General features: G+C 32.8%; 2 protein-coding genes, 1 non-coding gene and 1 pseudogene across 3 annotated transcripts; all 4 read left to right on the top strand.

Moving 5' to 3' along the window:
• The first annotated feature begins 489 nt into the window (after nt 1–489).
• Nucleotides 490–23001, top strand: LOC137733253 (uncharacterized). The gene is made up of 24 exons (XM_088679405.1): nt 490–606; nt 1010–1033; nt 1378–1409; nt 1493–1561; nt 3569–3934; nt 4034–4072; nt 4274–4336; nt 5450–5504; nt 6704–6786; nt 6944–7050; nt 7605–7675; nt 9991–10020; nt 12982–14191; nt 15228–15314; nt 16112–16171; nt 16784–16866; nt 17232–17283; nt 17392–17476; nt 17613–17663; nt 18302–18486; nt 18609–18684; nt 18771–18847; nt 19434–20095; nt 21323–23001. The coding sequence occupies exons 5-7, from the start codon at nt 3573–3575 to the stop codon at nt 4287–4289; spliced, it is 417 nt and encodes a 138-aa protein (XP_088535531.1). The 5' UTR covers nt 490–606; nt 1010–1033; nt 1378–1409; nt 1493–1561; nt 3569–3572; the 3' UTR covers nt 4290–4336; nt 5450–5504; nt 6704–6786; nt 6944–7050; nt 7605–7675; nt 9991–10020; nt 12982–14191; nt 15228–15314; nt 16112–16171; nt 16784–16866; nt 17232–17283; nt 17392–17476; nt 17613–17663; nt 18302–18486; nt 18609–18684; nt 18771–18847; nt 19434–20095; nt 21323–23001.
• LOC148692702 (uncharacterized) lies at nt 8493–9794 on the top strand (annotated as a pseudogene).
• On the top strand, nt 12239–12971 carry LOC148692703 (uncharacterized). The gene has a single exon (XM_088679406.1). It carries the CDS (start codon nt 12355–12357, stop codon nt 12871–12873), a length of 519 nt encoding a protein of 172 aa, XP_088535532.1. The 5' UTR covers nt 12239–12354; the 3' UTR covers nt 12874–12971.
• LOC137735827 (small nucleolar RNA Z103) lies at nt 14815–14917 on the top strand. The gene has a single exon (XR_011068729.2). It is a non-coding gene; the product is annotated as a small nucleolar RNA Z103 (small nucleolar RNA).
• Nucleotides 23002–26451: the final 3450 nt, after the last annotated feature.

The following is a 26451-nucleotide window of genomic DNA, read 5'->3' on the forward strand; positions in this document are numbered from 1 at the left end:
AATTAAAGGCTAATTCATTTATTTTAATTCAAAAAAAGGAAAGAAGGTAATGATTTTTCTTCACAAACTTCTCTAACCCAATGGATCCCTAAATATATAATAATAATAATTCCAATAGAAATTCAAATTTTACCTGCCGATCCAGCAACAGCCCCAATTCAAAGGTCAACCCCTTCTCTACGTCACGCAAACATCATTCATATAAGAAGTTTGAGATTTCTACACTACATTATACAAATTTATTAAATTATAATCAAACTAATAAAGGAACTAATAAGATGTTACAGTGTTGCCTCATCAACCATTTTCTGAATATCATAGTTATATTGCCTTGCTTAAAAGAAATTTATATATACTAAAACCCAAACTCGGGTGACACTGTTCTAGAGCAGTGTACTTCCCTTTTTGCCCCTGCTTCTTTTTTGTTATTTCAACTTTGCCCTTCAACATTTTTGTCCGGTTCTTTTTCTTTCCTGTTTTCTACAGTGATTCCTTTTCACTGCTTTTGGTCCATTTTTTTTCCCATTTCTTTTGCTTCTCTTCTTTCGTAGCCGTCTGCTCTCTCCTCTCTTCGCCTCTGTTGGTCTCAAAGTGGATAGTTTTGTGGTGAGTTCGTCTAATCTTGCATCTGCAGCTTTTTTATGCAACTGTATGGATTGTGTTCTGTTCAATTTTAGATGTTAGAAGCTTTTAATTTTTTTTGGGTTCAATTTTAAATGGGTTGTTGCTTTCGGAGTTTTCGTTTGATGACAGAGATGGGGTTTTTGGGGAGAAACTTTTAATCCGTGAGTTTTTTAGTTAGGTTGTGTTGTGGGTCTTGACAAATGGATTTTCGATTTGTAAATGGATTTTCTGTTGGAATTGTTTCTCTTCTCATTTTTGGTTTTTTTTTTTTTTTTTTTTTTTTTTTTTTTTGTGCCATCGGGTTTTGCATGTGGGTGTATAATCAGGTTTTCTTTTGAATTTCAGGGGATACAGGTTTTTATTTTTCTGGAACTTTTGTCTGTAGCTTTGGAAGACATTTGTGCTTAAGGTGAGAAACTTTGGTTGCTTGCTTTTGGGTTTTGTTGTAGAATTATTTTTTTTATTTTTTAAGAGTTACATTCGTGGGAATTCATTTGGTGTTCTTTTTTCCTGCATCTGAAAAATGCCACATGATGTGAGTTTATAATTAAATATGAATATCAAAATGGGTTTTCTGTGCAAATTTTCTTTCTGATTTTATAGAACCGAAGAGGATGTTAACAATAACATTGTGAGATATGCGATCTAAAGTTCTTTGGTGAGTTATTTGGTTTTCTTGCCACATGGGATTTTAATATTTTTTGTTCGTGGTTTGTGTGTGGTTCTCTGATGTGTTTTTATTTTTAATTTCAGGAAAAGTTAAGGATACGATCAAACGTTTACTGGTGAATTTTCTATTTTCTGATTGTGTGTGATTTAATTTGTTTCAAGCTTTGGGTGTACTTTTCTGATCTGCTTTGATTTTTAGTTGCAGCACAAGTTGTTGCTCGAATTTTCCAGTTTTTATCTGCGGCTTTGCAAGCTCTTTATCAACAAGGTATATCATTTTTATTCTTTTTCCTGAATCTTTTGTTGGATGGAATCGTTTTTTGTTTTTGGTGAGTTCTTCTAATCTCGCATCTGGTACTGTATTTTTTTTTTCCGACTGTATAGATTGTGTTTTGTTGAACTTTAAATGGTAGAAGCTTCTTGGGTTCAATTTAAATGTGTTGTTATCAACTATTGAATTGCTTTCGAAGCTGTTTGGCTACTCCCTTAACGCCCTTCTTCCTTTTCTTTTCAGCTTCTTCAATATGCAGCCCCCTTCTTTTTATTCCTTTTCCATATTTAGCTTTTTTTCCCTATTTTGTATCTTTTGGCTGATTTTGTGGATCTTGGTCAGTGCTGTGGGTATTGGTGAATTTCTAGCATGTTTAAGCGTGCAGTTTTTGTTATAATGTTTGGATTGTGTTTTGTTCAATTTTAAATCTCAGAAACTTTTAATTTTTTTTTTTGGGTTCAATTTTAAATGGGTTGTTATCAAGCATTGAATTGCATTTGGAGTATTCATTTGATAAGAGAGATGGGGAGGGGGGGTTCTTTTGGGTGAAACTTTTGGTCCGTGAGATTTTTAGTTAGGTTGTGTTGTGGGTTTTCGCAAATTTCTATCGTGTTTATGTGTGCATTTTTTTCTTATAGATTTGGAAGAACATAGCATTACAGGGTGTTGAGGGTTTGCTGGCGGGGGAAAGTAGTAGCGTTAAGATTTTGCAGGTGAGATATTAGGGTGAGAGAAAAACGGGACAAAGAGCATCGAAGACACATTTGGGATTAGGGGTAGCAAAACAGGGGAAAAGAATATGACAGAGGAATGGACTCTTAATTTTTTTCTTGACTGGTTTGGGATTTTGCTTGCCTTTGGGGTTGTCATTGGTGTCAAGCCATTTGATGTCAAGTGGTGTCTGTTTTTTCATAACTTTTATTACTAATTTTTATGTCATTTGCGATTTTGTGTCCTGGGATTTTTGAATTTTATCGTTCATTGTCGGTTTTTAAAACTTTTTTTGTCTTCATATGTTTGTTTAATATGTTGTGTTTGTGCTGGGACGCCGTTTTGCAAGTTCTCTTTCCATTTGGGACCACTACATTTTATAAGTGATGAGGGTGAGGTTTAGATACTCAAAACACCCCATTTTTTTCCAAATATGCGCGTTTGGTTCTCTTCGGTTTTAAGTGTTTAAAATTAAATGGTTATTTTGATAAAATGGTTTATTAGTTTGTCTAATGTGTTGTGATCAGGAATTCAATTGGATTGGGTAAAATGCTTTATCAATTTACGTTATAGGGAATTTTGTGTATTATGGTCTGTGAGTTTTATTGCTCATCGTTTGTTCCTTTTTCTTTGTTTGCCGGTTTCTTTTGCAGGGGATCACTATAAAATTGCTTGAGGGTAAGATTTTGATAATAAAATTCGAAACGAGGCGTTACTTTTCTTTTTGGAAACTAATTTAAAAGCTCTGCATAGATAGTTAACTGTGTTGAAATGTCTTGATAAAACCTGAACCTTTTGTTATATGTGAATGTTCATTCCTTACTACAAATATAATAGGCATAGCGGTCTAAAAAATTAAAACCCACTGACACATGACATCAGAAATTCAAACCAATTTCTACTGTTGCCATTACCTTCTTTCATTCAGATCATCAGCATGTAGTTCAAATCTAGATCAAACCTAGATGAAATTCAGGTGACATTATTTATTGTCATTTTTTCAATAATTTACATTGTTTGAGTACCCAGGTTTACAGCATGAGCTGAAGATCCAAGATCATTTTGGCAGAGACTTAGATATTGAAGACACTAATTTTGCTCCTTATTTTGTAGTTTAATGTCCTACTTTTTACATGTTTTATACACTTATAACACCCGCAGCAACGCGCGGGCACTATGACTAGTTTATATATACTAAAACCCAAACATGTGGTTACTGTTCTAGGGCAGTGTGCGGACCAAAATGCCCCTCAATTCGTTTGTTAAACTAATTTTTTTCCAACTTTGCTGCAGTGAAATGGCTTCCTTGCCCTCCGAGGCCACGCGTTCATCCTCTCCGTCTTCTGGATTTGCCCGCATTGTGCAAAAAGGTGCTTCGGCATTTTCTCTTTTCCTTCCGTCTTCACTTCCATCGGTCTCAAATCTGGACTTCTCTCTGCGTCTCGCACTCATCTCTCGATTTCTCTCTGCGTCTCTCACTCATCTCTCAGCTGTCTCTCTCATCACTTTCCATCGATCTCAAATCTCGACTTCTCTCTGCATCTCGCACTCATCTCTGGACTTCTCTCTGCGTTTCTCACTCATCTCTCAGCTGTCTCTCTCAATCTTGAGGTACCCTGCCTCTAGATATCGTTTGCCGTTGCCGTTGCCGATCTGCAAGTAAACCTTCAATTTTTCTTCGTTTCTGGAATTTGGGTGTTAATTTCAATAATTTGTTTCTATTAATTTTCGTCTTTGTTGGTTTTTCCATTTTATCAGGGTGGATTCGTTACCTCTAAGGTCCACCGTCGTTTATTGGTGAGTATTTTTTCACTCTTTTTTTTTTTTTTTTTTTCCTTATTCTGGGTATTTTCTTTATATCATTAGATCCGCTGTCTGGGTCGATGATTTGTTTGTGTTCTTCGTTTCAAAATGCGTTGCTCAACGTTTTTTGGAATTTAGTTTTTGTAATTTTGGGTGTTTTGTTTATATCCTTAGCTCTGTTGTTTGGTGTTTCAGGTCACTGTGCTCTTAGTTTTTTGGGACTTCTGTGTACAAGCTTGGAAGCCAATTATATTCAAGGTAAATAATTTAGGTTTTTTACACGTTTTCTGCAACAAATTGTATTTTTTAATATTGTGAAAGTTATGTTTTCTGTAGTGTGAAAGTCCAATCTGTGGGATTTATTTATTTTTTAATTTTGGTGTCGTTGCTGTGTTGTTTTATGGTTTTGGATCGTGTTGGATGACTTGGTGTTTCCATTTATGTGTTGCAAAAGATTTTATCTTTGATGCTGAGCCATATGAGTGGTACATTGACTTGCTGCGCTTCAGGGCTGTCAAACATTGTGGTTTTGGTTTAGGATTTGAACGGATGGTTCTGTTTGCTACTGCTATTGACAACATTAGAGATGTTATTCCTTTCCCTAGATATCCAGGAAGAGCAGATCGTTGAATTAGTCTATAGATTGAAAGGGATATATTTGAATTAGTTGTTATAGGTTTGTGTCCTTTACCTTTATCTACATTAACAACAGTATTGCCCATTTCTATTTCGTATAGTAGAGCTTGATACCAAGTTTGGGTCAGTCTCAATTGCCAGAAGATATTACTTTGTTTTAATTTATTCATCTTTTTTTCAAATTTTTGTGCAAATATTTTTGAAACCCAAATAATTCAAAGTTCAAATTTATGTGTAAATTGATAGGTGTGGGTGTGGACACCCAATATGACTTTTACATGGTGTTGCTATCTGGTTTTTCACATAATTATATTTTGAACCGTTGAAATTTAGGTTTGGCCGCAGATAAAACAAAATCAAAACATTACAAAGTAGAGGTATAATTTAATTTTTATATTATCATTGGATTAAATGAATATAGTAAGAACATTAACTTGATATATGTGCTTTTGTTTCATATTTAGAATGGATGTTTTTCCGAAATTTGCTATTAATTGGTTTTGATTTTCCTCACCGAGCATGTGAAGGGTGTAATCTACTTAAAGTAAATAACCCAAACAGTTGAAAATGCACTCACCTATTTTATTGATAACTATACAGAGATTTGAATCGTTCAATTTGTGTTAAAATATTGTATCTTTTTAACTTCAATGCTTTCTTTGTTAATTTGTATCAGCTTTTTAGCTTATTAGTTGCTTATATAATTATTCCTATGTTTTTTGTAAATTTACAAAGAAGGATTGCAAAAGATCACTTAATGCTTTGGAAAATTGCTTGGTGATTCTATTTGGTAAGCTTTGAAAAGCCTCATCTTTTTATTCTTCGTTATTTTCCCCTTAATTTATATTTGTCTCCTTATGCTTGGCTTGGACTTTGCTTCACTTTTTTTTTATCGGTTGCATTTGTTTTTGCTACAGTGCAGCACAGTTTTGTCAAGCCCACGTGTTGGTCATCGCGTGGTGCTTTGTTTGTGTCTTATTTTCTTCCATTTTGTTTCCTCTCAGTTCCAACTTTGCTTCGCTGTCGCTCTCACCCGTTTTGTTTCCTCTCATTTCCATCTTTGGCTTGCAATCGGTCTCAAAGCTTAAATCCTTTTTGCCTCAAAAATTTCTGCTTCAGGTCATCGTAGATTTTCATGCTATTGCTTTCAGTCGGTGCTTTGTGCAGTTCTGCAGCTTGCAGTTGCTGGGAAAATAAGAAATCAGTTTAAGGTTTTTCTGATTTTTAGTTTGGTTGAAAGAAAGAGTTCTCTTTTGTTGTGTACGAAGATATCAGTAACGAAATCTTTTTCTTTTCCTTAATTTTTTAACCTAGATCATGCTTCAAGCAGTGATAGTAGTAGATTACTAAGTTAATTGAGTGACCATCAGTTTTGTGCTTGAAATAGATTTATAAAAGGTGCATGATGCTTTTGTTGGTTTCTTTCTCGGTGAAAAACAGCATGAGAATGCGTGGATACGAAAGTGCCCATATGGAAAAAGTAGATGTATTTTGTTAAAAAACAAAAACATGATTTAATTTTTCTTTTTTATTATAATTTTTTCTATCATTGACAAAGTAATTATTGTCCTCACATGTCTTCATAAACTACTCATGAAATAAACATTGGGACAATTATGGGATCCTCTACTTTACACCTCTACTTGCACATTTATTTATTCGTATTTAGAGTGTTGATGATTTAGTCAAAGAGTTAGTCAGTGCATGGTCTTAATATGCTTAAATTCTTTTTTTTTTTTTTTACAATAATTTTTGTTATTCTTTTCCGTTTAGTTCATTTGAATTCGTTTTTAAAGTCTATTTGATCAGTAAGTGTAAAAACTGAACAGCTTTTCTGGATGTATTTTATTCGACTTTGGTGGACAAATGTATCTTTGTTGATCAATCTTATCTTTGTGTGGTCCTTCTCTTGATGTTATAAATATTCAAGGCTGCAATTTTTTTCTATCTTTGTGATATTAATTTTTTTTTTTTTGGTCATGATTGCAGGTTTTTACAAAAATTCACCTTCAAAGATTGAGTAAAAATATATAAAGGTTGTTGGTGATTGGTATAAAGACAAAATAAAAAAGGTATGAATAAAATGTTTGAAATTATATGATTTGATTTGATTTTGTAATGTAAAAAATTCTTTTTATATTTTTCAGATTAAATAGGTTTAGGACTGTATTGGTTAAATCTAATTAAATTTTTGGAATTTTCGATGAACAATATTTTGTTTCATTACAGGGTTTAGTGGTTCTACTTTGGGTTGAGAAAGGAAAAAAAAAAAAAGAAAAAAAAGAAAAAAGGAAGACAATTTTGTTGGCAATCAATATAAAGACATAACACAAAAGGTACTCTTCAATGATATCATTTGGTTTCAATTTGTGACCTATGATTTGCAATATGAATTAATAATCTGAACAAAATTTGTTTGCGCTTATTATCTATTCTCTTCTTTCCATATATATATATATATATATTTTTTTTTTCCATGTTTGATTTTGAATAAATTAACATTTGTTTCTGATGTAAGCAACAATTTATAATAGATCTTTATGTCCTGCGTTTCTTTTTAGGCTTAATTTTTGTTATTCATGTAGTTGATTTTTTTTTATAATTGTCAACATGATGATTTAATTTATTCATTGTTTTCAAGGCATGGTATACATATTTATATTCTTATTATCGATTTATTTCTGTGTGTAGTTGCATGGGCTTACTTAGAGAAGCCTGTATTTATCATTTGACAATTTTTTTATCAGTATTTATTTGCCCTGTATTAGACGTATTTTACAGCATCTGCAAGTTATTGTACAAAAATGGGGCCCATATGGTTTTGCTTTGTATGGAAATCTGAATAGTTTGATTCTAATGTACTAATGCTGACTCATTTTTATTGTTACAGGTTCTCACAAAATTGTGCAACGTAGAATTTTAAAGCATTTCGTTTGTGGTGCAAGGCTTTTCGTGTTTAAGGCAAGTGCTTTAAATTTTGGAACTGTTTCTTTTAAAGCATAAATATATAATTTTATTTTTCTTTTTACAAGCATTGTTATGTTTGTTATTTTATTTATCCTTCATTCCATTAAAATTCCAATATTTTAGTGTTTTTCTCATGTATTTATTAATTTTGTTCCTTTTTTTTTTTTACAGCTTAATTTACAACTGTCTGTTTGTAAATTGCTTAGAACAAATTTTTCACACTATGTCTAAAAGACCTGCAAAAAATTTAGCAATTACACCTGTCCAACGCGAACAAAATACTGTGGATGATGAATATACTGAGGTTTTCAAACATAATCATCAACCAAAAAAAGTGTGTAGAAATATATATATGGAAAATTGTGCGCACGCTCTTTTACCTCAAATTGATGAATTTGTTTCTACAAATTTATTCTTAGACCATCAGTCTAGCAGCAGTCAATCAGAAACAAATTTGTTCTTAGACCATCAATCTAGCAGCAATCAATCTGGTGGCATGCAATGTTTAGGTCAAAATATTATTCATGGTGAAACACAACATGTGATTTGCAATCGACAAATTTCTGACCCATATGATAAAAAAGGAAAAAATGTTGTTAATATCTCAAGGGATGTTGAAAACACAGTTAAAAAAGCTTTGCATGTTGAGAATTCCAATCTTATAAATAAAGGTCAAGCATTTTTCCAAAAAAACAGGACTGGTATGTATTTTTTGTCTTATATAATAATTTCTTATCTCAAAATTTTACATTATTTTCTACTTAATGATTTGTTTTTAATATTAATTTTTTTAACATATCTTTTTCTATAGGTATTGTCAAAGAGTATGCAGACTTTGGGGATAAAAATTATAAATGTAGTTATTGTGGTGCTTATTTTTGGTTAAAAGAATCTCTTAAACAAACATGCACAAAAAATGAACCCGTTTTTACTCTTTGTTGTCAACAAGGAAAAATAAGCCTTTCAATTGCAAAACCAGCTCCATATTTATTAGATTTATTGCTTGATCCAAATGGAGGTCCAAAAAGTTCATCATTTCGAGAAAATATTAGAGCTTACAATTCCATGTTTTCCTTTACTTCTATGGGTGCCAAAATTGATCATTCAATTAATGATGGATCAAGTCCTTACATTTTTAAAATTAGTGGTCAAGTTTGTCATTTAATGGGCTCTCTTTTACCTCCTGATAATCAACCTCCAAAATTTGCTCAGTTATATGTTTATGATACGTATAATGAAGTACAAAATCGCTTGAGAGCTGTTGATTCTGATGGAAACAATGGAAGATTGGATCCACAAATTGTTGAAAGTTTGATTAAAATGTTTGATGAATCAAATGAATTAGTTAAACTTTTTCGCACTGTAAGAGATAAATTTGAAAATGATGGCGTCACTTCTTTAAAAATGACATTGTTAGCAAGACAACCAACTGATAGCAAACAATATGATCAACCAACAAATGATGAAATTGGTGGTTTAATAGTTGGTGATATAGGACTCTCTGATTCTAATAGAGATATTATTATAGAGTCTAAAAGTGATGGATTAAAGCGTGTTACAAAATTAAATCCAAAATTTATGGCATTGCAATATCCTATTCTTTTTCCATATGGTGAAGATGGTTATAGACCGGATTTAAAATGGAATGAAAATTATAAAGGTCCAAAAACTAAAAGACAAAGAGTGCCTATGAGAGCTTTTATAGCTTATCAAATTCAAGAGCGACAACCATGATTAACTACATTGTTAAAAGGAGGCAGGCTTTTTCAACAATATATAGTAGATTCTTATGCAACACTTGAAGAAGATAGATTGGATTATATTAGGCAAAACCAAAAAAATTTAAGAACTGAAGTTTATAAAGGAATTTACGATGCAATCACAAGAGGTGATAATGATGCAAATAATGTGGGTCAAAAAATCATATTACCTGCTTCGTATACAGGAAGTCCTAGATACATGATCAATAATTATCAAGATGCAATGGCAATTTGTAGAGAATATGGACATCCTGATTTGTTTATAACATTTACTTGCAATGTCAAATGGCCAGAAATCATAAGAGAATTTGAAAAAAAACCAGGATTCAAACCTGAGGATAGACCTGATATAATTTCTAGAGTATTTAAAATGAAACTCGATGATATGCTTGAATTTATAAAATCTGGAAAGCCTTTTGGAGAAATTGAAGCAAGTAAATATTTAGAACTTATTCTTTTGTTTGGTATTTATTTATTCATCATTATTATTATTTTTTTATGAAACTAACTTTATCTATTTCTTTTTTCTTTTCTTTTCTTTGCTTGCAGATGTTTGCACGATTGAGTTTCAAAAAAGAGGTTTGCCTCATTCTCATATGTTAATATGGTTAAAATCAAATTTCAAATGTTTTTTACCATCTGATATAGATTCTATTATTTCAGCTGAATTACCAGACAAAATTCTCAATCCTAAACTTTATGAAATTGTTAATCAATTTATGATTCATGGTCCATGTGGTCATATTAATTAAAAATCTCCATGCATGAGGGAAAATAAATGTTCCAAAAATTTTCCTAAATCATATAAAAATGAAACAGTTTTTGAATCTAATGGTTTTTCGATTTATAGGCGCCGTGATGATGATACAAAATTTGTGATTAAAAATGGTATTAAAATTGATAATAGATTTGTTGTTCCTTATAATGCTGAATTATTGCTAAGATACAATGCTCATATAAATGTTGAATCCTGTTGTCAATCAATGCTTATAAAATATTTGTTCAAATATGTTAACAAGGGTCCGGATAGAGCACGATTAATTTTTCAACAAGATCAAAATGATGAAATATTAGCATATTTGAATTGTAGATGTATATCACCTTATGAAGCTATTTGGAGATTGTTTCAATACTCAATACATCATAGAGAACCCTCTGTTGAACGATTACCTGTTCATTTACCATTAGAACAGAATATTGTTTTTAGTGGTGATCAATCACTTCAATCAATTGTTAGACAAAAAGCTTTTGAACATACGATGTTAACAAGCTGGTTTGAAGCCAATAAAATTTATAATGAAGCTCGTTTACTAACTTATGCTCAAATTCCATCAAAATTTTTGTATGACACACGGAATAAAATTTGGAAACCAAGAAAGCGTAAAGGATCAATTGGTAGAATAGCATATGTACATCATGCGTCTGGTGAATTATATTATTTAAGAATGCTTTTAAACTTGAAAAAAGGCCCATTAGATTTTAATGATATTAAAACTGTTAATGGTGTTGTGCATTCTTCGTACCATGATGCATGTAAATCTTTAGGATTATTAGGCGATGATAAAGAATGGTTAGAAGCTTTATCAACTGCTGTAAATGTTGCATCATCTCCTCAATTAAGACAACTATTTGTTACAATTGTTTTATTTTGTGATGTTGCAAATCCTCAAATTCTTTTTGATACTCATTGGAAAACCATGTATGATGATATTTTATACAAACTGGAAAAAACTTTTGAAATTCCTAATATGGCTATACCAGAAGAAGAACTAAAAAATTCTGTCTTATTTGAATTAGAATTACTTTTTAACAATGCTTCCACATCTTTGAACAAATATAATTTATCAATGCCTAATGAAAATAAAATGATAGAAATTAAAAACAAACTTTTAAGAGAAGAGTTAAATTATGATTGTAAAGAATTGTCCAAAAAACATACAATTTTAAAATCACAGCTTAACGAAGATCAAAAATATGTATATGATATTGTCATAGACACTGTGCATAGAAAAAAACACGGTCTCTTTTTTGTATATGGTCATGGAGGAACTGGAAAAAGTTTTTTGTGGGATACAATCATAAGCAAACTTAGATCTGAGGGAAAAATTGTTTTAGCTGTAGCTTCATCAGGAATAGCATCATTGTTATTACCAGGTGGTAGAACAGCTCATTCCAGATTTAAAATTCCATTAGTTATTACTGATTCTTCAATTTGTCCAATAAAGAAAAAAAACACATCTTGCTACATTAATTGAAAAAACTGATTTGATCATATGGGATGAGGCACCTATGAATCATAAATATTGTTTTGAAGCATTAGATAAATCACTTTCCGACATTTTATCACATGTGCAAAATTCAGATAAGAAACTTCCATTTGGTGGTAAACCTCTTTTACTAGGTGGTGATTTTCGACAAATATTACCTGTTTTACCTGGAGGAACCAAAGAAGATATAATAAATGCTTCCCTAAATAGTTCTTATTTGTGGTCTCATTTTAAAATTTTCTGTTTAAAAGAAAACATGAGATTATCAAGAAATGATTTAAACATTGAAGAAAAAAAGAAAATCAGTGATTTTGCAAACTGGATTTTACAAATAGGTGATGGAAAAATTAACGATGCAAATCATTCAAATGACAGTGATACATCATTTATTCAAATACCTGAAGATTTAATAGTTCATCCTTCTACAAACCCAATTTCTTCAATTTTTGAAGCAACTTATCCTAATTTTGAAAATTTGTTTCACAATTTTGTTTACTTAAGAGAACGAGCTATTGTTACACCTTGAAATACAACAGTAACAGAAATAAACAATTATATAATCAATTTGTTACCTGGAGAACAACATACATTTTTAAGTTATGATTCTTTGTGTTCCTCAAATGGAAATGTTGAGAATCTTGAAATAATGTATCCTACAGAATTTTTAAATAAGCTTGATTTTAATGGTTTACCTGCACATAATTTAATTTTAAAAATAGGAATGCCAATTATGTTGTTGCGAAATTTAAATCAATCTTATGGTTTATGTAATGGAACTAGATTAATTGTCACACAGTTATTTCCTAGAATTATTGAAGCTAAGATACTTACTGGAAATAACGTTGGTCACAAAGTATTCATACCGAGAATCACTCTTACAACAACTGAAAACAAGTGGCCTTTCATTTTTAAAAGACGTCAATTTCCAGTTAGGCCATGTTATGCAATGACCATTAATAAAAGTCAAGGACAATCTTTAAAACAAGTTGGACTATATCTTCCCGAACCTGTTTTCACTCATGGTCAATTATATGTTGCATTATCTAGAGTCACATCAAGAGAAGGTTTAAAATTTTTGATAACAAATGTAGAAAATGATCTGAACAACTATACTCTAAACATAGTTTTCAAAGATGTGCTACAAAATTTAGAAGAAAATTCTTAATTTTATTAATGGATGCATAACATTTTACACAATTTTAGATCTTCTATATTTATATCATTAGATTTATCATTTAAATATGTAATTTAATTCTCTTTTATGTTTCAACAGACGTTGGTCTGCATTTTATATGGTTTATGTCTGCAGCTTTCAAAACCCTTCTGCTTTACCAAGGTTTGCAACCTGTCCTATCATCAATTTTTTGGCTATCAAATCCATTTTCCGCCTTAGTTTTAAATTTTGACTTTAATCTCATTAGTTTCATTCTAATTGAATAAATTTGGCTTAACATACAATTTTCTATTAGAAAAACAATTGACCCTTGAATAGGAGTTGTAGTCTTGGTTACTATGGCTGGACCAATAGGTAAAAACTCAACCTTTTCCTATATATGAATGTTGATTCCTGTTTATTCAACTTAGATTAATTCCTTTTTATTTTCAAGCTTTCAATGTTGTAAACTATTTCGCTTTTAAAACTGTATATTCATGATTACATAGGCCCATTTTCTTCAAAAATTTAAATTATCAAATGATGTCTCATGATACCAACTCCCCTTACAAAGCCATTATGAATCTAGCCAAATGTAACATTCTCATTCCCTTTTTCCAACATTTAGAATATAATTTTTTTTCTAGATTTTCCAACTAACTTTTGCATGTTTGTTGCCGCACAAGGTTTTGATTTTCCATCTTTTTTCAATAGCTTTTCTTAGTATCTCATGTGCTTTGGTTTTTTATTTTAGAAATTTTGTGCCCACTTTGGATTCACTTTGAACTTGGCTGAGTCTTATCTAATTCAGCGTTTCTAGGTGAGTTTTTCATGTTTGATGTGTTTCTTTTTCAGATCGTTTTTGTGCATATTCAACGCGTTTTGTTTTTCTTTCAAGAAACGGTGCGTTTTCACTTTTTGAGATTTTTGATTTAGATTCTTAAAACCCTATGTGCTAAAGGTATATAAATGTATTATTTCTTTTTTCCTTTGTTTTCATTTCTTGGATGTTTCCCAAAGAAACAATTGGCCTGAAACAGAGGAAGACATTTCTGGGATTATGCTTGGGAAACAAGATGATATTGACAGCGTTGATAGTTTGCCTTTTGTTCATCCTTTTCATAGGTTTCAGTCTGACTGGAATGACAAGTAATGTTACTTCTATATTCATATTAAAATGGACATGAATTTCCTTTTTGTTTGTAAGATTTTGTACCAATCCATCTTCCATTTTTTTTTTCTTGCTCTTAGATGTTGTTGTTAAGCTTCTTATTCATAAATCTTTTGTAGCTTAACAATTTTCAAGAAGAAAGTTAAGCTTGAAATTAAGGTATGAATACTTGCACTTATTTAACATGTTCAGTTCGTTCTTACATACCTTATATCCTAAACTACAGTCTACAATCATACAATTCAATAGTATGCCAAAACAATTCAGATTATTAATTTTCTTCTGCTAATATTTTACATTTAAATTCAATGTTTACAAATGTTTCTCTTCAGGGGAATCGCCTGTTACCAATGTAGGTAAGAACTATCTTCCTTTTGTTTGGTCTGAATACATGACCAATTACTTGGCTGATCGTTGATCGGTTTAGTTGGACATCCAAAAGTATCAATCTTGAGATCCCCACTAGAGATATAACCTCTCCACATGCCTTAATCATGCCAAAGAACACCTTGGCAATAAAGATATTGTTAAATCTATACATAAATCACTTTCATTACTTATTGGTTAGATTTAACAATTCCCCTACCTCTAAGATGTTTTTTTGGCTTAGTTAAAACATGTAGAGAGACTATATCTTTGGTGGGAACATCTCTGTTTATACTTTTAGATGTCCATAAACTCCTCAGTAAACAATCAACTGATTGGCCATGTATTTACAATAAACAAAATAACAAAATCTTTATCTACAAATTGGTAACAATCAATTCCTTTGAAGAGAAAAGATGGAAGTGATGATTATTTGTCCAAATCATGAAAGCTGAAACAACTCAGCAAATTATATCTCTATATTACATAGAGACACCAAACCAAACATATATGATCCATCTTTCTACAAAATTCTTTTTTCGTTTTTTTTTTTTTTTTTTTTTTTTTTTTTGCAAAAACAATGTTTTAGAACTAACTACCAATTGACAATATTAGATTACATTTGACCAAAGAAACAATAATATATTATCACTGTCAATGATATCCATTGTGAGTATCCTTAGGAGGAAAAGAGAAGAGGAGACAACACGTACATATTCTTCCTTTTTCTTTCTATGTGTTTTTGGGTGGAGAATATGAGAGATCGTTGGTGTTTGGCTTCTGTGGCTATGTTTGACTATGTTTGTATTGATATTGTTATTCCTTTCAGGGTTGAGAGATCAACACAGAAAGCGTAAGAAATAGATGAACAAAGCAGATTGAGCTGAATAATCTCGGTCAAACAACAATCATAATTGTAAGTCCAAGAGTAACTATTTTTGTGTTAGTTGCATGTCTTAGTAGTTAGCAATCCTTTCCTTTACATTTGATGAAATCATTTATGCATTACTGAAGCTTTGTTATGCACCTAGCTCTTTGCTTCTCTTGCCTACTATCGTTTTCTACTATTGAAGTACAACTTTATACATGTTTTATAAACTTCTAAAACCCGCAGCAACGCGCGGGCTCTATTACTAGTTATTTCTATATTAAAACCCAAACGCCAGTGTACTGTTCACGGACAGTAGAGTGGCGAAAATGCCCTCAGTTTGGTTTTCCAGCAAGCTTTTTTCTCTTTGTTGCACAGTTAAATGACAACATTACCCTTCTAGGCCACGCGTGACTCCAATTCATTTGCCCAGCCCACGTGTTGATCATCGTAGGCTGTTGCGTTTCCCCTATATTCTTCCCGCTTTTACTTTTGCTTCCCAGATTAGTCTCTGCATTTCTATCACTTTTAGACCTCACGTTCTTTCCCTTTCAAACCCTTGCTTACGTTGGTCGCGAATGTGTGTTCTGTCGCTCTCAAATCCTGCTTTTTGTCGTTCTCAGCTCTTGGTTTGCTCAGAAAGCACCGAATCAGTGTAAGGTTGTTCAACTTTTCAGTTTTCTTTGGTTCAAAACTGCGGGTTAGATTTTGTTACATATAAAAATATCAAAAGTTAAATCTTTGTTTGTGTGAATTTTTTAACCCAGATCGTGTTATGGGTTTAGTTCATTGGCCTTTTTGAGATTTATGATTTGGATTTTTTGGTTGATTCGTTTGTTTTGCAGGTTTCGTTTATACAGAGACAAGGACAACTTGGCCACTGCACCATTTCTCGGCACTTGAGGGTAAGATTTAGCTGGTGAGGTGGTGGATTGCAAAGCTGTAATGAGATCTTAGCTTTATTTTTAATCAACGAATTTGGAAGCATCTTTATATGTTTAGTTTGCTATCTTCTGTTTCGGTTGGATTTTAGGCACTGGAAATTATGAGTTGTTTTGGGTATGGTTTCCTGCCTCTGCTGCTTCCCGATTCTGTCTCTGTTTGTTATTTGGTTTGCTAGAATTTTTGGTTTTGTCCGTAAGTCTTGAAAAAAATTTGGGCTAAGCAGAGGAACCAATTCAGGTCTCGGTCATGCTCCCTTCAATCGTAGTTTTATACAATACAAAAGCATTATAATTTAGAAAAATGTTAATCGCTGTTTGTTAGCAAACTCTATGAGTTGGATTGCTCCCTAAACAGATAGTGAACCAGCTTAATTTTTCATTAAAATCACAAGCTTTGATATCTGAGTCTGCCATATTAGTATCATTCATTAGTTTTTAATCCCATTAATTACATTTTGAACATGTTTATTTTTCATACAACAATAGTTATAAACATGTGAATTCTTTTACATCTTAAAAAATAAGAAACTGATCGGGTTTCTGATTTTCCAAGCCTGGTTTATTCTGCATCAGGTACACTTCTGGGCATCATTACGGGTCTCAGTTTCTTTAGAACTCATGGATAAGTTGTTTCGCGATATCAGTTGATGGACTCGGTAAGTGAATTCAATTATAGTTTTCTTAGCTGAGTTGATGTCTTATCCACTGCACTGTCCACCTTCTTTTCTTTTGAGAAGATTTGTTTTCTATTGAATTAATAATAAAAATAACTGGGGAAGGAAATTGAGAAAGAAAAAAAAAACAGCTTTTCTTGGATATGTTTGTGGAGATTTTCTTTAGTATTTACTCCTTTTGGTATGTTGTGATTACACGCAAATACAGATTATATGTCAATATTGTGGGGTTATAACACATCGGTTTTGGAATGCATCATTTTGCGTTGTGAATTCTGAATTCTGTGTTTAATTTGCCTTTTGTGTTTTGAATTTGAATTTGTAGTCTGATTATGATGTCAATGCAGACTGTCTACTATCAATCAGACACTAGACTATGCCTTCAATCAATTGAGAAAAGTCAGTTCATTTGCAGACTGCCTGGTTATGAGTTTACTTTTAACTATCTGGTAATTTGCAACCAAGATTTCTTTTTCAGCTTATGCTCAGTTTACTATTCTTCTGCAGCTTATTTTTTCACAGATTCAGTCTTCAGTAGATGGCTGAGGAATTTCCACATGAAGCACTGTATCAAATTATCATTGATCATAGGGTATGGCATTGTAAGATCGTCTTCTGTTCACTTTGATCAAATTTTTATCGACTTTTTTTTTGTTTTTTATTTTTATAATTATGATTTATTTCTTATTTTGCCTCAAGGACTTAAGCTTTGTTTATTATCTCTGCAGTACGAAGAAGGCCTTATTAGTGTAATGAGAGAGTCCAATATCAACTGGACGGTAAGTGATCCATTCTTTTTGTTTTTTGTTTTTAATGCAATGTCCATACATAATGTAATTTTTACCATATGTTTGACCTTTGTTTTTAAATTAAAATCCACCAAGTTGGTTTTGGTTTGTTCCATGATAATTGTATAAAGATGATCATGACATTACATAGTTTGGGAATTAGACTAAGCAATTTGATCAATCTGAGTAAATATATTTTAGCTTTTCTTATGTTTTAACTGTTAAGATAGAAAATTAATGGATCATTTACATAAAACTCACAAATTATGAGTGTGTTATTGCATATGCCCATATTGCTCCTAAATACTAATCAATCAGTATAATTTGTTTTTGGAAAACTAAGTTTAATCCTGGATGGGAGGTAGGTAGGGATTAATTTTGAGAATCGTTAGCCTATGAGGATATTCACAGTTAATGGTGAAAGTTATTTTATTTTTTAAATTATCTCATGAGTTAATGGTGAAAGTTATTTTATTTTTTAAATTATCTCATGAATAAATCTGTTGAGGGAGATGATAGTTTTCTTAAAAATAGCATCAGAAGGGAAAACGAATATTGAATTTTTGGGTGGTTGTTTCTGCATTTGCATCTTTCTGATTTTTTCCCTTGCTGTGTGCTAACTCTGTTAGCGAAGTAACGTTTACAATTACTTTGGGCGGTTCTATACTAAACCGGAGGAAAAGATACATGCAAAGGAGATGGAGAAGAATAATTTGCAAGCCAAGTATGAGATGGTATTCCAATAGTGTGGAAGAAAAGGGCACCATCGCCACAAAAGCCGGCTTTTCATGGGAAGATTCGACAGGGACAATGTGTGAGAACCAAAGAATCTTTGCTTTGTTGTATCTTTTTTAGTTTGATTGATATCTGATTGATTCCGTAAACCCAAAAATGAAATCTAATTATTTCTATGTTTTGATGGGTGGAAATGGTCAGGATTTCAACTGCGTTGGAGCATAAGAGGAAGAGAGATGAGGTAGACCCGATATTGTGGTGTTCAGTAACTCAGCTGGTAAGTTTTGGCATTTGAAAGTTTAGTTGTTTTTGTTGTTGGTTATATTTATTTGTCAAAATAATGATTTTGGTTTCATGGTCAAGGTTTTATGAGTATGACCATGATGGATCAAAAGCTAGGGATCTTGAATTGGCAGTTGGAATTAAAGTCTTAATACATGGTAAGATTTTTTTTTATTTTTTTTATTTTATATTTCTGCTGCAAAGTTTTTGATTTTCTCATTTTTTTTTATACACCAAATTCCATTTGAAAAGAGTAGGTTGGTTAAATACAAGTTTTCCTTACGAATTAGAGGACTTATGTAGTGCTGATGTGGGTATTTTGATCTTCCGTTATAGGAGTGAAGAAACCGGCTGGATTAATCATCATCTTATTTTGATCAAATTTTGCAGTATAGATGATATAAGAATCACAATTGCATATGGGAACTGAATCATCATGACATTGGAATTCAAGTTTCTGTTTCTATCAATGCAGGCTATTGCTAATCACCAAATTAATTATGTTTGTTGAAATTTTTGAATAATATTTTTCTAAAGCCTGATTACTTAAACCTCACTGAAAAACAGTTGCACATGAAATCATTCACTTTACATGTACAATTACACTCAACTCAGCCAATAACTTTAACAATCTTGCTGATTTTGACCATGCTATTTTACGGATCTGCCAATTGACTTTCTTCTTTACACTTCATCATGGTTATCTCATACCGATTGTCTAACACTTGAATCTTTTGTTTGCAGAAAATTTTTGGGCATTTTGCACAATTAATTGGAGCTGCTGCAAAATTTTAACACTGACTTGGATGGAGTATATAGAAATTTAACGGAGAGAGTAAATTGGCTAATTAAAATAATTTAAGTGACAGTGATCATAAAGTTCAGTAGCAAATTGACAGAATAGTCTTTTGAATTGATTAACCATCTACTTAGAGACGCATTAACAAACATCTGCACGCACATGCATTTAGGTTGAAGCAAACTATGTTATCACATGATTGAAATCATCTATTTACATCGATAAACTTTTAATTAGCACATGATTGATGTGGGTATATAGACCCAACATCTTTAGCTATATGTTATAGTTTGACATAAAAATTGAATGTATCCATTTTAAATCTTTCAACCATGTTATTCAACTGATACCATAAACTGCCTTATTTTTTAAACTCTGTGGAAAGGAATTTACATGCAACATGATCAAAATGACTCTATAAACTACTTATAAAATTTCTTTTCAAATACATAAGCAAAAAGAGGGATGGTTCTCACCACGTCTTTACCATTGTCCCATTTTTTAGCTATTATAAAGTCTTATGAATTGCTAATGGGTTTACCTTTTTCATGGAATTTTTAGAATTTTGGGTCGTTGGAGGAAGAATTTGGCTGCTTGACATTTTGAGGTATATACTTTTGTTTTGATTTCTTCAGTTAGATAGTTAATTTACACCAATGCTTTTGTTTCTATTTGGGTTTTTGAAAGTTTAGGGATGTTGCTGAATCATGATAATATTTATCCAAATAGAGGTTAAGTCAATTTGATAATATCATGATAATTGATGGTTATGAAACGTTAATATAATAAATTGATGCTTTGGTTGGTCTAGAATGGTGGTTCACCCAAGACACTCATGATAATACGTGGAAATCCTATTGCATAAAGATAGAAAATCATATGAACATTCAGATAGTTGCTTTACAGGCAATATGATTGCCCTTCATTTTCAAGTTTTTTGAAGTTAAAAAAAAAAAAAAATAACTACATTGACCAAGAAAAAGAATTTATATGACTAATTGTTTGAAACCGATAAGTACGTAATTTATATTCTTATTTGAGCAATGGAGTTCTCAACTAAGTGATTCTTGACAGGGTCTTAGAAATATGATCAGTTTGTCAAGAGTTTCATAGAGAGCTCTTTTGTTTCTCTTTGCAACCACTACAAGAGTGCAACTAAAATTTAATCAAAATACCTTCACATTCATAATCCCAAAAGCGACTTCATAAGATGAAATTAATTGACCTAATTATGTGCGAACCTCCAATTAAATGAATGAAATATTCGATGTGGATCGTGTTAATGTAGAGAGAGATTGAGAAATGATTAAGGTTTCAAGAACTAGAGAGGGGGAGAGAGAGAGAAGAGGTTTTAGAGAGATGAATTGCAGAATCTGTTGTATTGATTTCTACCTCAAGAAGTTATTACAATGATGTATATATAGAGAGAGCAATGTCTCTAACTAACTAACTAACTAAGGTTTACAATATTATATTCTAACATCCCCCCTCAAACTCAAGATTGGGGCACCCAATCATGAGGTTGAAGCAGTCAGATTGTCAAAGAACATTAGTGCAGTATTCCTTACAAGTGGAGAGTGAGGTTGATGCTATATCATGTGTACCATAATAGCCAAATCAACATAGACCTGGTGCCGCCACCCTTATCACAAATGCCCATATGGTATCCTACTTGAATATCAAATATACCTCCAACATTGCATAAGCGAAATACATAAGATCCTCTGAACTCATGTGCATCAATTTGAATAGATTTCTCCCATATGGCCAAAACAACAAGTTGAACCAAAAACGAGTCTAAAAATAGTTTTGCATTGTACTTTCCCTGTGACAGGTCTGCAAGAACCTGAGCAAACTGATGTAACAGATGGAGCCTAGTCGAAAAATGCAGTATAGATAGTCCTTGCACTTCTAGTAACTGGGTTGATTCACAAGATGTTGGTAATTTAGCTGATCCGCTAGTTTGTGAACTTTCTGCACCAACGGAACTAGCTGGCTGCTCCTCGGTTTTCATTATAATATGTTTATCACAATCGTTCTGCTTTGGAGCACTGATAGAAGCTCCTGTTGTGGAATTAAGTGGCAGGGAAGATTCAAGGTAATGAGAGAAAGAATTGACCATAACAGAGTCATTCTTAATTGACTCCATTGAATCAGAAACTTGAAGCTGATCGTGCAAGTTTGGATCTTGTGTAATAGATGAGTTGGTAGTTTGAGTAGAACAATGGGCAGCAAGATGATCCTTATGTGAACAAATTTGACATGTAGTAATTTCAGGTGGCAGGGAACTAGGATATAGAGATGAAGGTGAGCCAAGAATTCCATTATAACTATCAACATTATTACCATAGCTTGACTGGCATGAACTAAAATTGGATTGAGCATAATAACCACCATTGAAGCCAACATGAAATTGAGAGCTAAAGAGAGGAAAGAAAGAACCTTTTGTCTCACATTCAACAAGAGCACAATCCACAATGGCTTCCTCAGCGAGCAATTGTGCACGAAAATCCTTTAGTGAAATGATACTCTCACGCCCTCTGAGTACACATTTAAATGTGTTGTATTTTGGAGGGAGTCCATTCAATGCAATGATCACAAAGTCTTCATCAGCAAAAATGACACCAAGAATAGAAAGTCCATCCCTTGCTTCTTTAATTCTTTGAAGAAACTGGGAAATTGAATTTGATCCCTTCTTAATGGTGTAAAGATCAGTTTGTAATTTGATTATACTAGTTTTTGTACTTGGTAAGAAAAACTGGTTTTAAAGACGAACCCACATCTCTTGAGAACTCTTACTACCAATCACATAGGAAATAGCGGATGAAGAAAGTGTTGCAGTAAGTAACAACATCAAGGAATGATCATGCATTTTCCAGACTTTGTACTCATCAGTTTCAGTTCTTGAAGATGAAGTACCAGATGTTACCTTTGAATCTCTTGAAGAACTGGAAGAAAACTGAGCAGGACAGAGATTTGATCCGTCAACGAACCCGATAATTCCATGGACTTCAAGCATCAACTGCATCTGAAAATGCCATTGTAGATAGTTGGTCTCATCCAGTTTCGTAGTAACAGACATGGAAACAGATGAAATCAATCCAGTGATTGGTGATTGCAAGATTTGAAGTTGATTCGCAGTTGCCATTTCGGAAAAATTGTAGAGAAATCTGTCTGAGGAAAAGACTCAAACACTTGGTGTGCACAACCTTTCAGAGCGAAGAATGAAGAACTGGGTAATCTTAATATACCCACAAGACAAAAGAAGAAAGAATTTCATGTAGCGGAAGCAAAAGAAAGGATCAAAGAAGCTGATCAAGCTTTAATGGCTCTGATACCATGTTAATGTAGAGAGAGATTGAGAAATGATTAAGGTTTCAAGAACTAGAGAGGGGGAGAGAGAGAGAAGAGGTTTTAGAGAGATGAATTGCAGAATCTGTTGTATTGATTTCTACCTCAAGAAGTTATTACAATGATGTATATATAGAGAGAGCAATGTCTCTAACTAACTAACTAACTAAGGTTTACAATATTATATTCTAACAAAACTGAAACCGAAACCGAAACCAAAATGAAACAAACAACAACTGCCGAAGTTTTTAAAAGTGTAATTTGGATTTATAAACAGATTTTCTGTTCAAATTTTGTTATTGTGATTTTGGAGAAACTCTTTCTTTAATCTACTTATGCTGTGGGATTTCAAAGTTGAAAACCATTTGCTTTCGATCTTGGGAACAAATTAGCTTTGGTAGGTAACAGAACAGATAAATTTCTGGAGGATATAAAAATGCTTGCTTTGCTGAGATTGTTCTGTTTAAATTAATCAATTTTATAGTGCACTTTGAAACCTAAGTCATCGATCTGTTAGTTTCAATTTAAACACTTTTGGAAACTTAGAGATACATTTATTAGTTCAATTAGTTAATTCCTACTAAGATTCTTGCAAAACGCTTTTGTTATGCTGTAGTTAAAACACTTTTTAGGGTTGTAAATAGATTTTTCACATGATGTAAATAAGATTGTTTTAATGATTTGGAGAATATGGAGAAAGTCATTCCAAACTTAAAATTCAATGGTAGTTTATTTGTGTAAATTATGTTACTCATTAATTTTTCTGTCATTTTTTGGAGTGCCTAAAGTTTGACTGTTGTTTAGCTTGGATAAAGCTCAAGGCTTATAACTAAGTTTGCTATTTATTTTGTTTGATGCATTTCCAGTCTTTGTAGTTGACACAACTACATCACCTCCAAAGTTGCCGACAAGGATTGCAAGGTTTTTTCTATCCTTTGGTATTCATTGATTGAGTTTGTTTGCAGTTGAAAATGCTGTCTTAGTTAAGACTTAAGGAGAACATCATATTTACAAAATATACTCAATGTGTTGTTCGTTGTTTCTGATGTTAATCATTTTTTTTATCAAATTTTAAAACTCTGGTTTGTATTTTTCGGTATTGTTTTAGCATTTTGGCCTAATGGGTTTGGTTGCATCTAATTGCAAGCCCTTCATTTTCTCATGATTTGGTAATTCACCAAGTAATTATGCTTATACATACTCTAATTATTTTTTTTTTTCCAACATGTGTTCATATAGCTGAAAATAAAAAGTCAGCTGATTATATTAGATTAAACTTTGGTAGTCGTTCAAACATAATTATTCCTACAATTTGTAATTCCGCAATAACGCGGTCATTATTATCTAGTTATACCTACAAAACGATGTCAAAGGCATTTGCTCAACCAGATAAAACCCTGCAAAGACAAAAAATCTCCGAAAATCAATATTATACTACATCTATATCAAACAGTAGTACAAGTTTCTTTCACGGTGGATACAAAAAATAAATATATGTGACTATCTGTGAGCCATGGTTAAAAAAAGAGAAGCATTCATATGCAAAGAATCTAAAAAACCACAACAGTTACCGAGACTAAAACCAAACATAAAGGCCTCGTTTGGCAGCTTGGACTGTACTGACTATTTCTGTCGGATAGGATAAATAGTCACCGGATAGTACTGACTAAATTAGTCGGGTGTTTGGTGCAGTATCGGATTAGTGACCGTATTATTTATAATGTGTTTAGTATTATACTAGATAGGAGGAATCAAACTTTAAAAAAAAAAAATTAAAAAAAAGTGAAATCATTTTTTTGTTCCTAGATCTCTTCGCACCCCCCAAACACCATCCCTCTCTCTCCCTTCTTCTTCCCCAACTGCAGAAGAATCCCAAATAATTGTTCCCCAACTCTCTCCACCACACCCCCCAAACTCCTTCCCTTTCTCTCTTATATTCTTCTTCCCAGACTAAATAATCCGGGCGTTTTGGTTGGTTTTATTAAGCGGGTGTATATCGTGTTATCCTATCCGATCGGTTAAATTAATCCGGCGTTTATTTAGTACGAGTGAACGCCAAACACCCGAGTCCGTATAACTAATCATATCTGATCCTTTATCCGATCTGCCAAACAGGGCCAAAAGCACAGCAAACGATACCCAATGAAAATTGAAAACTTGAAAATAATAAAATTCAAAATTTAAGCATTCATAATCATGGCTACATCGTAACTCTAGCTAAATTAGTTCCCAAACAAAGATGAAATTGTCACTGAATTCTGTTGACCGTAAAAATTACAAAGCCTACGTGGCGCGCAGGCCGAGTAACTAATAAGCTAACTACGTCCTTCAGTTGAATGCGGGGCATGCCAACTTGTCGGTCGAGGAGTAAAATTTGTTGATGTTGCGTTGAGCGCGTTGCTGACTTCTTTATCTTGCGACTGTGGCCAAGGAAGGAACAAATCTCGGCCTTTGGATTCTTGAGCATGAAGACAAGGCTGCTAGTTCTTCGAAGTTCATAAATCGTCGGCGCTCGATTCGGTCACAGCGATTATATTCGTAAGAGTATAAGCACGTCGAATCGACACCAGACTATACGGACACAAGTATTCAAAGGTGATGTATGTCTTGATGGTGAATGTGGTTCGGCCGTCAGAATGTTGAACTCTGAAACTCACTTGTGAGTATCCAATCATAAAATCACTCGGCGTCCAGTATGCCGAATGTCGTAACTCATAACACCTTACTTCGTCGAAAAGGCTAATAAGATGACCTCTGCCAATAAGGATTCGAAAACCCTTCTCGACCAAGACTTGGATAGGTAACCAGTCGGCCTTGATGCAGTGCTGTTTATCCAAACTGAAGGTGCTCCTCGGTCGGCTGATTCTACGGCAACAGTGCTGTTTATCCAAACTGAAGGTGTTCGCCGGTTACCTTAATAGTGCTGTTTATCCAAACTGAAGATGTGTCAGCTGGAAAAAAAAAAAAAAAATCTTAAGATGTTTGAGGGGTTTTGCGTAGGGCAGTTGTGTGTTGAATTAGACCTCCAAATTGTTGTATGATGTCTTGTATTTATAGCACCAACTCCTTCTTGAGATCGAATTAAGCTCATATATGGATTGGGATTTCTTGTTCCGTTCCAACTCTGCTTCGAACAACCCTACCCCCATTAGGACTTTGAACTCACCCCTTTTTTTAGGCTTTATTCATTGTTGGTTGAGACTCCTAATTGCACTAGGACTCCCTCGACCCTTTGTGCTTATTTGAACTACTCCTTCTTGTGATAGGACTCGATCATCCCTGCTGAATGGTCCGGAATCATCAGATAGCCTATAGTATTTTTGACACGGCTTTGGGCCGAGCACAAACCTACATTCGGCCCAACAATATTATTTTGGGCCCAAACAAATTCATAATAAGAAACATCAAAATTAAGTAAGTTTAGGAGTCTGTGATCACGTGACAAAATCTAGTTGGGGTCGGTTTTGTTCTTTGGTCTTCGACTTTCACACTATAGAAAACACAACTTCACAATATTTAAAAATAAAAAATAAAAAATTTGCATAAAATTCTAAAGGGAAAAAATTGAAATTATTTACCTTAAGCATAAACGGCTTCTAAGCTGCACACATA

Source organism: Pyrus communis, chromosome 11 (genome assembly GCF_041283825.1).
Source record: "Pyrus communis isolate YQ-2024b chromosome 11, ASM4128382v1, whole genome shotgun sequence".
Lineage (NCBI taxonomy): Eukaryota > Viridiplantae > Streptophyta > Magnoliopsida > Rosales > Rosaceae > Pyrus > Pyrus communis.